Genomic DNA, 13,925 nt, shown 5'->3' with positions numbered 1-13,925 from the left:
TATTGCACAATGAGGTATAATATCTGCTCAGTGCCAGGTATAGATGCATACTGTATGTTGTATGTGATTATTGCACAATGAGGTATAATATCTGCTTAGTGCCAGGTATGGATGCTTACAGTATGTTGTATGTGATTATTGCACTATGAGGTATAATATCTGCTTAGTGCCAGGTATAGATGCTTACTGTATGTTGTATGTGATTATTGCACAATGAGGTATAATATCTGCTCAGTGCCAGGTATAGATGCTTACCGTATGTTGTATGTGATTATTGCACAATGAGGTATAATATCTACTTAGTGCCAGGTATAGATGCTTACCGTTTGTTGTATGTGATTATTGCACAACGAGGTATAATATCTACTTAGTGCCAGGTATAGATGCTAACCGTATGTTGTATGTGATTATTGCACAATGAGGTATAATATCTGCTTAGTGCCAGGTATAGATGCAAACCGTATGTTGTATGTGATTATTGCACAATTAGGTATACTGTAATATTTGCTTAGTGCCAGGTATAGATGCTTACTGTATGTTGTATGTGATTATTGCACAATGAGGTATAATATCTGCTTAGTGCCAGGTATGGATGCTTACAGTATGTTGTATGTGATTATTGCACACTGAGGTATAATATCTGCTTAGTGCCAGGTATAGATGCTTACCGTATGTTGTATGTGATTATTGCACAATGAGGTATAATATCTGCTTAGTGCCAGGTATAGATGCTTACTGTATGTTGTATGTGATTATTGCACAATGAGGTATAATATCTGCTTAGTGCCAGGTATGGATGCTTACAGTATGTTGTATGTGATTATTGCACACTGAGGTATAATATCTGCTTAGTGCCAGGTATAGATGCTTACCGTATGTTGTATGTGATTATTGCACAATGAGGTATAATATTTGCTCAGTACCAGGTATAGATGCTTACTGTATGTTGTATGTGATTATTGCACAATGAGGTATAATATCTGCTTAGTGCCAGGTATAGATGCTTACTGTATGTTGTATGTGATTATTGCACAATGAGGTATAATATCTGCTTAGTGCCAGGTATAGATGCTTACTGTATGTTGTATGTGATTATTGCACAATGAGGTATAATGTCTGCTTAGTGCCAGGTATAGATGGTTACTGTATGTTGTATGTGATTATTGCACAATGAGGAATAATATCTGCTCATTGCCAGGTATAGATGCTTACTGTATGTTGTATGTGATTATTGCACAATGAGGTATACTATCTGCTTAGTGCCAGGTATGGATGCTTACTGTATGTTGTATGTGATTATTGCACAATGAGGTATAATATTTGCTCAGTACCAGGTATAGATGCGTACTGTATGTTGTATGTGATTATTGCACAATGAGGTATAATATCTGGTCAGTGCCAGGTATAGATGCTTACTGTATGTTGTATGTGATTATTGCACAATGAGGTATAATATCTGCTTAGTGGCAGGTATAGATGCTTACCGTATGTTGTATTTGATTATTGCACAATGAGGTATAATATTTGCTCAGTACCAGGTATAGATGCTTACTGTATGTTGTATGTGATTATTGCACAACTAGGTGATTCATCGCGCCCTACGGGCGCTCTTCACACCGTCGTAAGGGGCTGCGCCCCCTTAATTTGTGAACGTTTGTATATGAGAAATATGGTTAGAATTGTATGAAAGATGCCCTGTATTGCAACTTAGGTGTCCACGAATCGCGGGAGGGGGGGTCGCGGAGGGTGCCGCGAATTGCAGGAGGGGGGGTCGCGGGGGGTGCCGCGAATTGCAGGAGGGGGGGGGTTGTGGGGGGGTGGATGCTGCGAATCGCAGGAGGGGAGGGATTGCAGAGAATCGCGGGAGGGGGGTCGCGGGGTGGGTTGCCGCAAATCGCAGGAGGGGGGTTACGGGGGCGGGGGTTGCGGCGAATCATGGTAGGGGGGGTCGCGGGGGATGTGCCGTGAATCACGGGAGGGGGGGTCACGGGGTGGGGTGCCGAGAATCGCGGGGGGGTGTGTGTGTGCCGTGAATCGCGGGAGTGGGGGTTGCGGGGGGGTGTGACGCGAATCGCCACAAGAAAAAATCAACACAGAAAGGTCAACACATGTAAATGTTGACATAAGTGTGGCACTTCATTGGTGTCCATGTCGACACATGAGAATGAATATGAAAACATTCAAAAAATGAAAAAAAAAACTTCAAAAACTCATGTCAACCTTTTTCATTGTCAACCATAGCCATGTCAGTGTTTTCCATGTGCAATTTAATTCTGGAGCTGCCGCGAATCACGGGGGGTGCCGCGAATTGTGGGAGGGGGGGGGTCGCGGGGTTGGGTGCCGCGAATCGCGGGAGGGCGGGGTTCACAGGGGTTCCGGTGGGGGGTTGCCGCGAATTGCGGGAGGTGGGGGGTCACGGGGGGTGCCGCGAATCGCGGGAGGGGGGGGGGGGGTCGCGGGGGGGTGCCGGGGTGCCGCGAATCGCCGGAGGGGGGGTTGCGGGGGGTGTGACGCGAATCGCCACAAGAAAAAAATCAACACAGAAAGGTCAACACATGTAAATGTTGACATAAGTGTGGCACTTCATTGGTGTCCATGTCGACACATGAGAATGAATATGAAAATATTCCAAAAATGACAAAAAAACTTCAAAAACTCATGTCAACCTTTTTCATTGTCGACCATAGCCATGTCAGTGTTTTCCATGTGCAATTTAATTCTGGAGCTGCCGCGAATCACGGGGGGGTGCCGCGAATTGCGGGAGGGGGGGTCGCGGGGGTGGGTGCCGCGAATCGCGGGAGGGCGGGGTTCACAGGGGTTCCGGTGGGGGGTTGCCGCGAATTGCGGGAGATGGGGGGTCACGGGGGGTGCCGCGAATCGCGGGAGGGGGGGTTGCGGGGGGTGTGACGCGAATCGCCACAAGAAAAAATCAACACAGAAAGGTCAACACATGTAAATGTTGACATAAGTGTGCCACTTCATTGGTGTCCATGTCGACACATGACAATGAATATGAAAAAAATTTAAAAAATTAAAAATAAATCTTCAAAAACTCATGTCAACCTTTTTCATTGTCGACCATAGCCATGTCAGTGTTTTGCATGTGCCATTTAATCCTGGGGCTGCTGCGAATTGCAGGGGGGGGGGGTGCCGCGAATCGCGGGAGGGGGGTCGCAGGGGGGGTGCCGCCAATCGTGCAAGGGGGGGTCGCGGGGGGGTCCTTTTTGCCGCGAATCGCGGGAGGGAGGTCGCGGGGGGGTGTTTTTTCCGCGAATCGGGGGGGGGGGGGGGGGGTCAGGGGGGAGGGTTTACAGCGATTCGCGGGAGGGGGGGGTCGCGGGGTGGTGGTTATGCCGCGAATTGCGGGAGGGATCGTGGGGGGGTTCTTTTTGCAGCGAATCGCGGGAGGGGGGGTCGCGGGGGTGTTTTTGCTGCGAATCGCGGTAGGGGGGGTCGCGGGTATTTTTGCCGCAAATCGCGGGAGGGGGGCGCGCGCGGGGGGGGGAGGTTTTGCCGCAAATCGCGGGAGGGGGGCGCTCACCTGGTGGCTGTGGAGTAGAAGTGCTGGGCAACATGGGAAGGCAGTGGGTGTCTGGCACTGTCTGTGGGCTCACTGGGCTGGTTCTCTGTCACATACCTCCCAACATGACCCTCTCCAGGAGGGACACAATGCTCTGTTTCTAGACTTCCCCTTAATGTATGATTGCCATCACCTGTTTTAAACAGGTTAATTTCTCAGAAAGGTGTTCAGCACAGATGAAGGCAATCACACATTAAGAGGAAAGTCCAGGAACAGAGCGTTATAGACACAGACACCCACTTTGAGTGACAGATGTAGCCAAATATATAGGAGATGAGGTATAATATTTGCTCAGTACCAGGTATAGCTGCTTACTGTATGTTGTATGTGATTATTGCACAATGAGGTATAATATCTGCTTAGTGCCAGGTATAGATGCTTACTGTATGTTGTATGTGATTATTGCACAATGAGGTATAATATCTGCTTAGTGCCAGGTATAGATGCTTACTGTATGTTGTATGTGATTATTGCACAATGAGGTATAATATCTGCTCAGTACCAGGTATAGATGCTTACTGTATGTTGTATGTGATTATTGCACAATGAGGTATAATATCTGCTTAGTGCCAGGTATAGATGCTTACTTTATGTTGTATGTGATTATTGCACAATGAGGTATAATATCTGCTCAGTGCCAGGTGTAGATTCTAGCGGCACGTACAGCGGTAATATCACATCTGGCTCCCGCTACTCACTGGGGATTACAGCATAACCTACATTATATAACGCACATCTGATCAGTGACCATTCTCACCTCAATAGCGGTCCTCTGCAGAACAGGTTTGATCCCCTGGGGAACCATATACACATTGGTACTTCGCTGGGGAGGTGGGTACGGAAGATCTGTATCTGCTGACTAAGGTGTAAAAAAGACAAAAGGAACACAGGTGATGACGTACTGTAAGGATTCATTACAATGGCATGGTGTAATAATGGACTGTATGACACAGTGTAAGCTGCAGCGATAATGAGTCCCCACTAACTCAGCTCAACAGACTTATCACGCACTAGACTCCGGTGAAAGGTCACTGGCGCCCTCTCTGGGTGAGATCCCAAACTGCACTCTATCCGTATTACATTGGTTTGCTCTGATTACCTGAGGGACTAGGAAATTATTACAGTAACTATCCAATCAGCTCCTAGCTGCCATGTTACAGGATGTGTTTGAAAAATGACGTGTGCATGAACAATGTACAGTAGGAGCAGCAATGTGCTGCTTCCGACAATGACGCCAAGTACCCTGTGCTAGTATCACCGTGTAGCGTTATGTACAGGGGGGGGATCGTGTGTCCCATAGTCTAACAGAGCACTACAGCATTTTGTCTGGTGGTGAGACTATTGGGCAGATGCATGTGACAATACCAGCAGCGGTCAATGCATTAGGACGCACAGAAGCAGCCCATGTTAGTAAAATATGTGCAAATGAAGCTGCATTTGAACATAGATGTCACCTGCAATAAGTACAATATAAAAACCCTTCTTTCAATGGGGTACAATGAAACTTTAATTAAAGATGGCTAGGGACAAAATGTTGCACTCGTCCGGGTGTAAATTTCAATGTGACATTCTGTACGGGTGTGGTATAGTAGCCCGACAGTTGGGATTCCGACAGTCATTAGTCGGAATCCCGACTGCACAGCGTGGGGAGCGCAATGAAACCCCTTGCGGGCTCGCTGCGCTCGCCACACTGCGGGCACGGTGGCGAGCTGCGCTCGCCACCTATTTTATTCTCCCTCTATGGGGGTCGTGGACCCCCACGAGGGAGCAGTCGGGATTCCGACGTCGGAGGAATGACTGTCGGAATCCCGACTGTCGGGGAGCCGTCCGGCACCCTTCTGTACAGCCTGGTACTACAATAAGTGACTAGAGAATGCACCTTTTGGCCTGCAGGTGGCGGTACAGGGACAATGAGAATGCCTGCTATTAATTGTATGTAATATTGCAATACACTGCAAATACACACTGTAAATAGATAAATAAATGACAGGAGTGAAGGGGCCCCAGAGTTTTGTTGCTGTAGCGTATACAACTTCTAAGTATGAGGGGGGGTGGCAGTCTTGGGGAGGGGTTTTCAGGAGTCTCTTTTTTGGCTTTCAAGCGGCTGACAAAGAAAACATGCAGAGTAATGGTGGTGGTGGCTACAGGCAGTAGTAATGTCTATGGGAGAGATTTATCAAAGATTGGAGAGAGATAAATGTGACTGGGGGGGGGTAGGATGGGAACTGTAAGTCATTCCTAACCCTGTAAGTCCTCGGTATCTGCCAGTTTGGGAATGACTGTCCCTCTGTGGTAAGAGCATCTCCCCTCTATACCAGGGAGGTATTTATTATCATGTACTGTAGAACTGTATATTGGCTGATTACATATAGGTCATTTGAATTATAATGTTGGTAAAGGTCACCAAGTGGAATCTGTAGGCACCTCTCTAGACTCCTGCATTGCCATGGCAACCACCCTGGTCTCGCTCCGCCCAGAGGCAGCCATGTTGTGACTGAAGTGACACTGGGCCTGATTTAAGAACTTATTCAGTTCTGTTCGCAACAGCGCTACGTTCGCACGGGGACCAATGTTGTCTTACTGCACATGTGCATTTCTGCGCATGAGCAAACGCAGCGTGTTCTCATGCTAATGAGGCCGTGGCGCGGATGCGGGCGGCTGACATCACCGGATGTCAGCTGCCCGCCCATTTCCTTCCCAGCGTGCACGCATATGTGAGGTTGCTCAGAGCAACCTTACATACGCGTGCACCTTCCACATCTTTCGAAAGATGTGGGAGGTTCCCCCTGGCCTGCGAATCGTGCTTGTGAACGGGTGGCAGCATTGCGAGGGGATTCCATGTACGATCCATTTCCTGCCACTATTCCCCCTCGTGCATGCGCAATGCATACCGTACACATGCACATTAGTTCGATAATTCTCCAATTAGCGTTTGCATGCTACACTGAATCAGGCCCATGATGTTTAATAAGTGCCCTTTCTGAGATCGGCTAGAGTTCCTCCTCCTACGATAGGGGTAATTCTGATTGATTCAATGTTCGTCCAGGGGGCCGATGTTTGTGTTGCATGCATGTGAAAAATGATTTATGCGCATTATCGCTGAGCCGTTCACACGGAGAGATGCGGGCCGGGGGCGTGGAGCGGCGGAGTCAAGTGTCGCCCATGAAAATGCTGGGAGTTGCCATGGGATTGCGGGACGAGGTGTGGCGGGGGCGGGTGGCTGAATCCCACAGATAATAGTCTCCACTGACTTATATTTGCGAGCCCTGGAGAAATCATTCGATGGTCGCCGACCATTGAATGATTTCTTGGGATGCGGGGGCACATCTGTAGCCCATCCCCTCGTATGGTTGCGAAGGGAAAAGGCGGTGGAGGGGGCGTGTAATCGGTTTAAACCGTGTCCACCGAAGAAGAAGGAGGCGCTGACATTGTGTGATGTCAGCGGTCCGCCCCGTGGAGGCATCGAGCCGCCCGTGTTCCAGGGGAACGCCCAGCATCTTCACGGGAACGCCCATAAAACCTGATTTCCCTGATCCGACCAGATGTATCCTCCCTCCTGCGCTCTCTGTCGCGAACAACTTGGCGCAAATACACGCATGAACATGTGCAGACCCCCCAGCACCGAAACGGGGCCAAATTTGGCCTCTTCCGAAAGGACGTGTATTACCCCCCTCAGTTATGTAACACTGATAAGCAGCTTGTGATATGGGGCTCAGCATGTGGATGAGGAAAACTACTGAGCATGGAGGGGACGTCACTGGAACAGTCTGATATTACAGCATCTTCCTCAGTTATACTGTATTATCCATGCTTCAGATTAACCTCATTTCATGTTACTTACAACAGGTGTAGACATATACAAGGGGCACCAGGGTCATGCAGACATGGTCAGGGGTCTACAGCCAAAAGCCTTACAAATGCCAGAATCTTAAATTACTGCGACATAGATGTGTCAGTAACAGTATAAGGCAGAAGCAAGCTGTCTGTGGGTGCATCGTATCACACACAGGTGTCTGTGGGGGCATGGTATTACACACAGGTGTCTGTGGGGGCATGGTATTACACACAGGTGTCTGTGGGGGCATGGTATTACACCCAGGTGTCTGTGGGGGCATGGTATTACACACAGGTGTCTGTGGGGGCATGGTATTACACACAGGTGTCTGTGGGGGCATCGTATCACACACAGGTGTCTGTGGGGGCATCGTATCACACACAGGTGTCTGTGGGTGCATCGTATTACACACAGGTGTCTGTGGGGGCATGGTATTACACACAGGTGTCTGTGGGGGCATCGTATCACACACAGGTGTCTGTGGGGGCATCGTATCACACACAGGTGTCTGTGGGTGCATCGTATTACACACAGGTGTCTGTGGGTGCATCGTATTACACACAGGTGTCTGTGGGTGCATCGTATTACACACAGGTGTCTGTGGGGGCATCGTATTACACACAGGTGTCTGTGGGGGCAGCGTATTACACACAGGTGTCTGTGGGGGCAGCGTATTACACACAGGTGTCTGTGGGTGCACCGTATTACACACAGGTGTCTGTGGGTGCACCGTATTACACACAGGTGTCTGTGGGTGCACCGTGGGGGCATCGTACTACACACAGGTGTCTGTGGGGGCATTGTATTACACACAGGTGTCTGTGGGGGTATCGTATTACACACAGGTGTCTGTGGGTGCATCGTATTACACACAGGTCTGTGGGTGCATCGTATTACACACAGCTGTCGTTGGGTGCATCGTATTACACACAGCTGTCTGTGGGGGCATCGTATTACACACAGGTCTGTGGGTGCATCGTATTACACACAGGTGTCTGTGGGTGCATCGTATTACACACAGGTGTCTGTGGGTGCATCGTATTACACCCAGGTGTCTGTGGGTGCATAGTAATACACCCAGGTGTCTGTGGGTGCATCATATTACACACAGGTGTCTGTGGGTGCATCGTATTACACACAGGTGTCTGTGGGTGCATTGCATTACACACAGGTGTCTGTGGGTGCATTGTATTACACACAGGTGTCTGCAGGTGTTTTACACCACATATGTCCTGTCACCAGCAGTACCTTCCTCATATTAGATCCTTGTTACCTGCAGCCTTCCCCTGCCACCAGCTTCAGCAGGGTCCATTGGCACAGTAACTGAATGGTGTTATATGTATACTGTGGCTTTAGGTATAGGACAGCCATGTGACAGATAACTACATTACATACATGTAGCATGTGCACATGTTACACATTTATCTACATCATAAAGAGACAGCAGAAACTAAAGACATACAGGAGGTTACTGTGGTAGATTAGAGATGTGTGATATATACAGGAGGTTACTGGGGTAGATTAGAGATGTGTGATATATACAGGAGGTTACTGGGGTAGATTAGAGGTGTGTGATACATACAGGAGGTTACTGGGGTAGATTAGAGATGTGTGATATATACAGGAGGTTACTGGGGTAGATTAGAGATGTGTGATATATACAGGAGGTTACTGGGGTAGATTAGAGATGTGTGATATATACAGGATGTTACTGGGGTAGATTAGAGATGTGTGATATATACAGGAGGTTACTGGGGTAGATTAGAGATGTGTGATATATACAGGAGGTTACTGGGGTAGATTAGAGATGTGTAATACATACAGGAGGTTACTGGGGTATATTAGAGATGTGTGATATATACAGGAGGTTACTGGGGTAGATTGGAGAGATGTGTGATATATACAGGAGGTTACTGGGGTAGATTGGAGAGATGTGTGATATATACAGGAGGTTACTGGGGTAGAATGGAGAGATGTGTGATATATACATGAGGTTACTGGGGTAGATTAGAGATGTGTGATATAAACAGGAGGTTCCTGGGGTAGATTAGAGATGTGTGATATATACAGGAGGTTACTGGGGTAGATTGGAGGTGTGTGATATATACAGGAGGTTACTGGGGTAGATAAGAGATGTGTGATACATACAGGAGGTTACTGGGGTAGATTAGAGATGTGTGATACATACAGGAGGTTACTGGGGTATATTAGAGATGTGTGATATATACATGAGGTTACTGGGGTAGATTAGAGATGTGTGATATATACAGGATGTTACTGGGGTAGATTAGAGATGTGTGATACATACAGGAGGTTACTGGGGTAGATTAGAGATGTGTGATATAAACAGGAGGTTCCTGGGGTAGATTAGAGATGTGTGATATATACAGGAGGTTACTGGGGTAGATTGGAGGTGTGTGATATATACAGGAGGTTACTGGGGTAGATAAGAGATGTGTGATACATACAGGAGGTTACTGGGGTAAATTAGAGATGTGTGATACATACAGGAGGTTACTGGGGTATATTAGAGATGTGTAATATATACAGGAGGTTACTGGGGTAGATTAGAGATGTGTGATATATACAGGATGTTACTGGGGTAGATTAGAGATGTGTGATATATACAGGAGGTTACTGGGGTAGATTAGAGATGTGTGATATATACAGGAGGTTACTGGGGTAGATTAGAGATGTGTAATACATACAGGAGGTTACTGGGGTATATTAGAGATGTGTGATATATACAGGAGGTTACTGGGGTAGATTAGAGATGTGTGATATATACAGGAGGTTACTGGGGTAGATTAGAGATGTGTGATATATACAGGAGGTTACTGGGGTAGATTAGAGATGTGTGATATATACAGGATGTTACTGGGGTAGATTAGAGATGTGTGATACATACAGGAGGTTACTGGGGTAGATTAGAGATGTGTGATATAAACAGGAGGTTCCTGGGGTAGATTAGAGATGTGTGATACATACAGGAGGTTACTGGGGTAGATTGGAGATGTGTGATATATACAGGAGGTTACTGGGGTAGATTAGAGATGTGTGATACATACAGGAGGTTACTGGGGTAGATTAGAGGTGTGTGATACATACAGGAGGATACTGGGGTAGATTAGAGATGTGTGATACATACAGGAGGTTACTGGGGTAGATTAGAGATATGTGATATATACAGGAGGTTACTGGGGTAGATTAGAGATGTGTGATACATACAGGAGGTTACTGGGGTAGATTAGAGATGTGTGATACATACAGGAGGTTACTGGGGTAGATTAGAGATGTGTGATACATACAGGAGGTTACTGGGGTAGATTAGAGATATGTGATATATACAGGAGGTTACTGGGGTAGATTAGAGATGTGTGATACATACAGGAGGTTACTGGGGTAGATTAGAGATGTGTGATACATACAGGAGGTTACTGGGGTAGATTAGAGGTGTGTGATACATACAGGAGGATACTGGGGTAGATTAGAGATGTGTGATACATACAGGAGGTTACTGGGGTAGATTAGAGATATGTGATATATACAGGAGGTTACTGGGGTAGATTAGAGATGTGTGATACATACAGGAGGTTACTGGGGTAGATTAGAGATGTGTGATACATACAGGAGGTTACTGGGGTAGATTAGAGATGTGTGATACATACAGGAGGTTACTGGGGTAGATTAGAGATATGTGATATATACAGGAGGTTACTGGGGTAGATTAGAGATGTGTGATATATACAGGAGGTTACTGGGGTAGATTAGAGATGTGTGATATATACAGGAGGTTACTGGGGTAGATTAGAGGTGTGTGATACATACAGGGGGTTACTGGGGTAGATTAGAGATGTGTGATACATACAGGAGGTTACTGGGGTAGATTAGAGATGTGTGATACATACAGGAGGTTACTGGGGTAGATTAGAGGTGTGTGATACATACAGGAGGTTACTGGGGTAGATTAGAGATGTGTGATATATACAGGAGGTTACTGGGGTAGATTAGAGATGTGTGATATATACAGGATGTTACTGGGGTAGATTAGAGATGTGTGATATATACAGGAGGTTACTGGGGTAGATTAGAGATGTGTGATATATACAGGAGGTTACTGGGGTAGATTAGAGATGTGTGATACATACAGGAGGTTACTGGGGTATATTAGAGATGTGTGATATATACAGGAGGTTACTGGGGTAGATTAGAGATGTGTGATACATACAGGAGGTTACTGGGGTATATTAGAGATGTGTGATATATACAGGAGGTTACTGGGGTAGATTAGAGATGTGTGATACATACAGGAGGTTACTGGGGTAGATTAGAGATGTGTCATACATACAGGAGGTTACTGGGGTAGATTAGAGATGTGTGATACATACAGGAGGTTACTGGGGTAGATTAGATATGTGTGATATATACAGGAGGTTACTGGGGTAGATTAGAGGTGTGTGATATATACAGGATGTTACTGGGGTAGATTAGAGATGTGTGATACATACAGGGGGTTACTGGGGTAGATTAGAGATGTGTGATACATACAGGAGGTTACTGGGGTAGATTAGAGATGTGTGATACATACATGAGGTTACTGGGGTAGATTAGAGATGTGTGATATATACAGGACGTTACTGGGGTAGATTAGAGATGTGTGATATATACAGGATGTTACTGGGGTAGATTAGAGATGTGTGATACATACAGGACGTTACTGGGGTAGATTAGAGATGTGTGATATATACACAGGAGGTTACTGGGGTAGATTAGAGATGTGTGATACATACAGGACGTTACTGGGGTAGATTAGAGATGTGTGATATATACAGGAGGTTACTGGGGTAGATTAGAGATGTGTGATATATACAGGAGGTTACTGGGGTAGATTAGAGATGTGTGATATATACACAGGAGGTTACTGGGGTAGATTAGAGGTGTGTGATACATACAGGAGGTTACTGGGGTATATTGGAGAGATGTATTATATAAAGGTTGGCCACTGGGGAAGATCACAGATCTATAAGGATATATATAGGAAGAGTAGTATAGAATACCGAGTCTAGAAGCTTTTCTCTGAAGAACCCAGGTACAAGTAGCTGTTGCATTCCCAGTGTGGAAAGGATAGGAAGCAGGAAGAAGAGAAAATACATAATTATTATGACTGTTCATATAATCCCATCACCCTGACACTAGTACTGGAAGTATAACTTTGTGTGTGTGTATATCAGCGAAACGGACTATGGGTGTCAGTAACCAGGCGCCACTGGCTCACAGTTTCCCCGCTGAACTCCTCGCTGACCAAATCAAGGACCCTTACACCGAGTAAGTTTTGTCAGCGGATAGTACTACCAGCTCAGTGTTGCTGGATCCGGGTATAAAGTCGAAAAACCAACCACTCAAATTATCGTAGATGGGACGGATGTGATGAGTGATTCAGTCTTTGCCGGTAGTCAGAGAAGAAGAGGCCAAACAGTCAAGAGGTAGCTGGGTGCAAAAATATGATTTGGGCCCCCTCCTCGACATTTCCTCAAATCCCTTATATGCCACACTCAGCGTGTGATGGAGAGAGGCATTGAGTGCCAGGGAGAGCAGTGTGTGATGGGGAGAGGCAGTGGGTGACAGGACAAGGTAGAGGGTGCCATGTAGTCAGATACAGGGTGAAAGGGAGTGGTAAAAGGTGATGGGGAGAGGTAGCATATGGTGACAGAGAGCAAGGGAAAGGCAGATTGTGACAGGAAGACAGTGTGTCAGGAAGAGGTAGAAGGAGAGAGGAAGAGGCAGATGGTGACAGGGAGTTAGTGGGTGAAGGAGTAGGTGTGTGATAATTAGAAGCATATGGTGACAGAGAGTCAGGGAGAGGCAGATGTTGACAGGGTGGTAGTGAGTGACAGGCAGAGGTAGAAGGAGAAAGGAAAAGGCAGATGGTGACAGGAAAACAGTGGGTGACAGGGAGAGGTAGAAGGAAACAGGGTGAGGCAGTGGGTGCTGACAACGTGGAGAGTGACGGGGAGGGAGAGGATGACAGGGAGAAGGTGACAGAAAGAGGCAGTGGGTGACAGAAAGGCAGAGAGTGACGGAGAGGCAGAGGATGACAGGGAGAGATGTAGCAAACAATACTTACCCAAAAACTGTGCAAAGTTTCCTAGCAAAATGCAAGGAGCTGTGACACTTTATTTATATCTACACAGCCTAAGGAGAACCCCGGCTATATGGACATTAATCATTTTCACACGTGAAGATGTTTAATTCGGTAACAAGGACCACCACCCTTCTTAGCGGCAGGTACACAGTAACATAGCAAGGAAAGGCCGATGCTCCAGCACCACACACATGCCAGCAGAATGGAGGGGGGGGGGGGGGGCTGTGCGAGGCCGCCCAGGTAAAATCATGCTGTTATGAAGTCATGCATCTTTGTGCATCATGCCGGATAGATAATACTACGAGGCAGTCCTATTCCCAGACTTCTGCAAAGTCATATGCAAAATCTCCGCATACGATGTATCACAT

The 13,925-nt window shown here is 46.8% G+C and overlaps 1 protein-coding gene across 9 annotated transcripts in view; it reads right to left on the bottom strand.

Moving 5' to 3' along the window:
- DYSF (dysferlin) overlaps positions 1–13,925 on the bottom strand; it is a 248,303-nt gene that overhangs the window by 77,282 nt on the left and 157,096 nt on the right. For 8 of the 9 annotated variants that reach the window (XM_083187755.1, XM_083188146.1, XM_083187910.1 and 5 more), the window contains 2 exons: positions 12,473–12,514; positions 4,338–4,439 (listed from right to left, as the gene is read on the bottom strand). In XM_083187755.1, the coding sequence (XP_083043881.1) occupies positions 4,338–4,439; positions 12,473–12,514 (144 nt within the window). The remainder of the gene's footprint in view (positions 1–4,337; positions 4,440–12,472; positions 12,515–13,925) is intronic. The other variant, XM_083188073.1, reaches the window with a different exon arrangement.

This window comes from Crinia signifera, chromosome 1 (genome assembly GCF_055691185.1).
Source record: "Crinia signifera chromosome 1, ASM5569118v1, whole genome shotgun sequence".
Taxonomy (NCBI): domain Eukaryota; kingdom Metazoa; phylum Chordata; class Amphibia; order Anura; family Myobatrachidae; genus Crinia; species Crinia signifera.
Note: the sequence above shows the minus strand (reverse complement) of the source record. Positions and strands in the feature narration are given on the sequence as shown.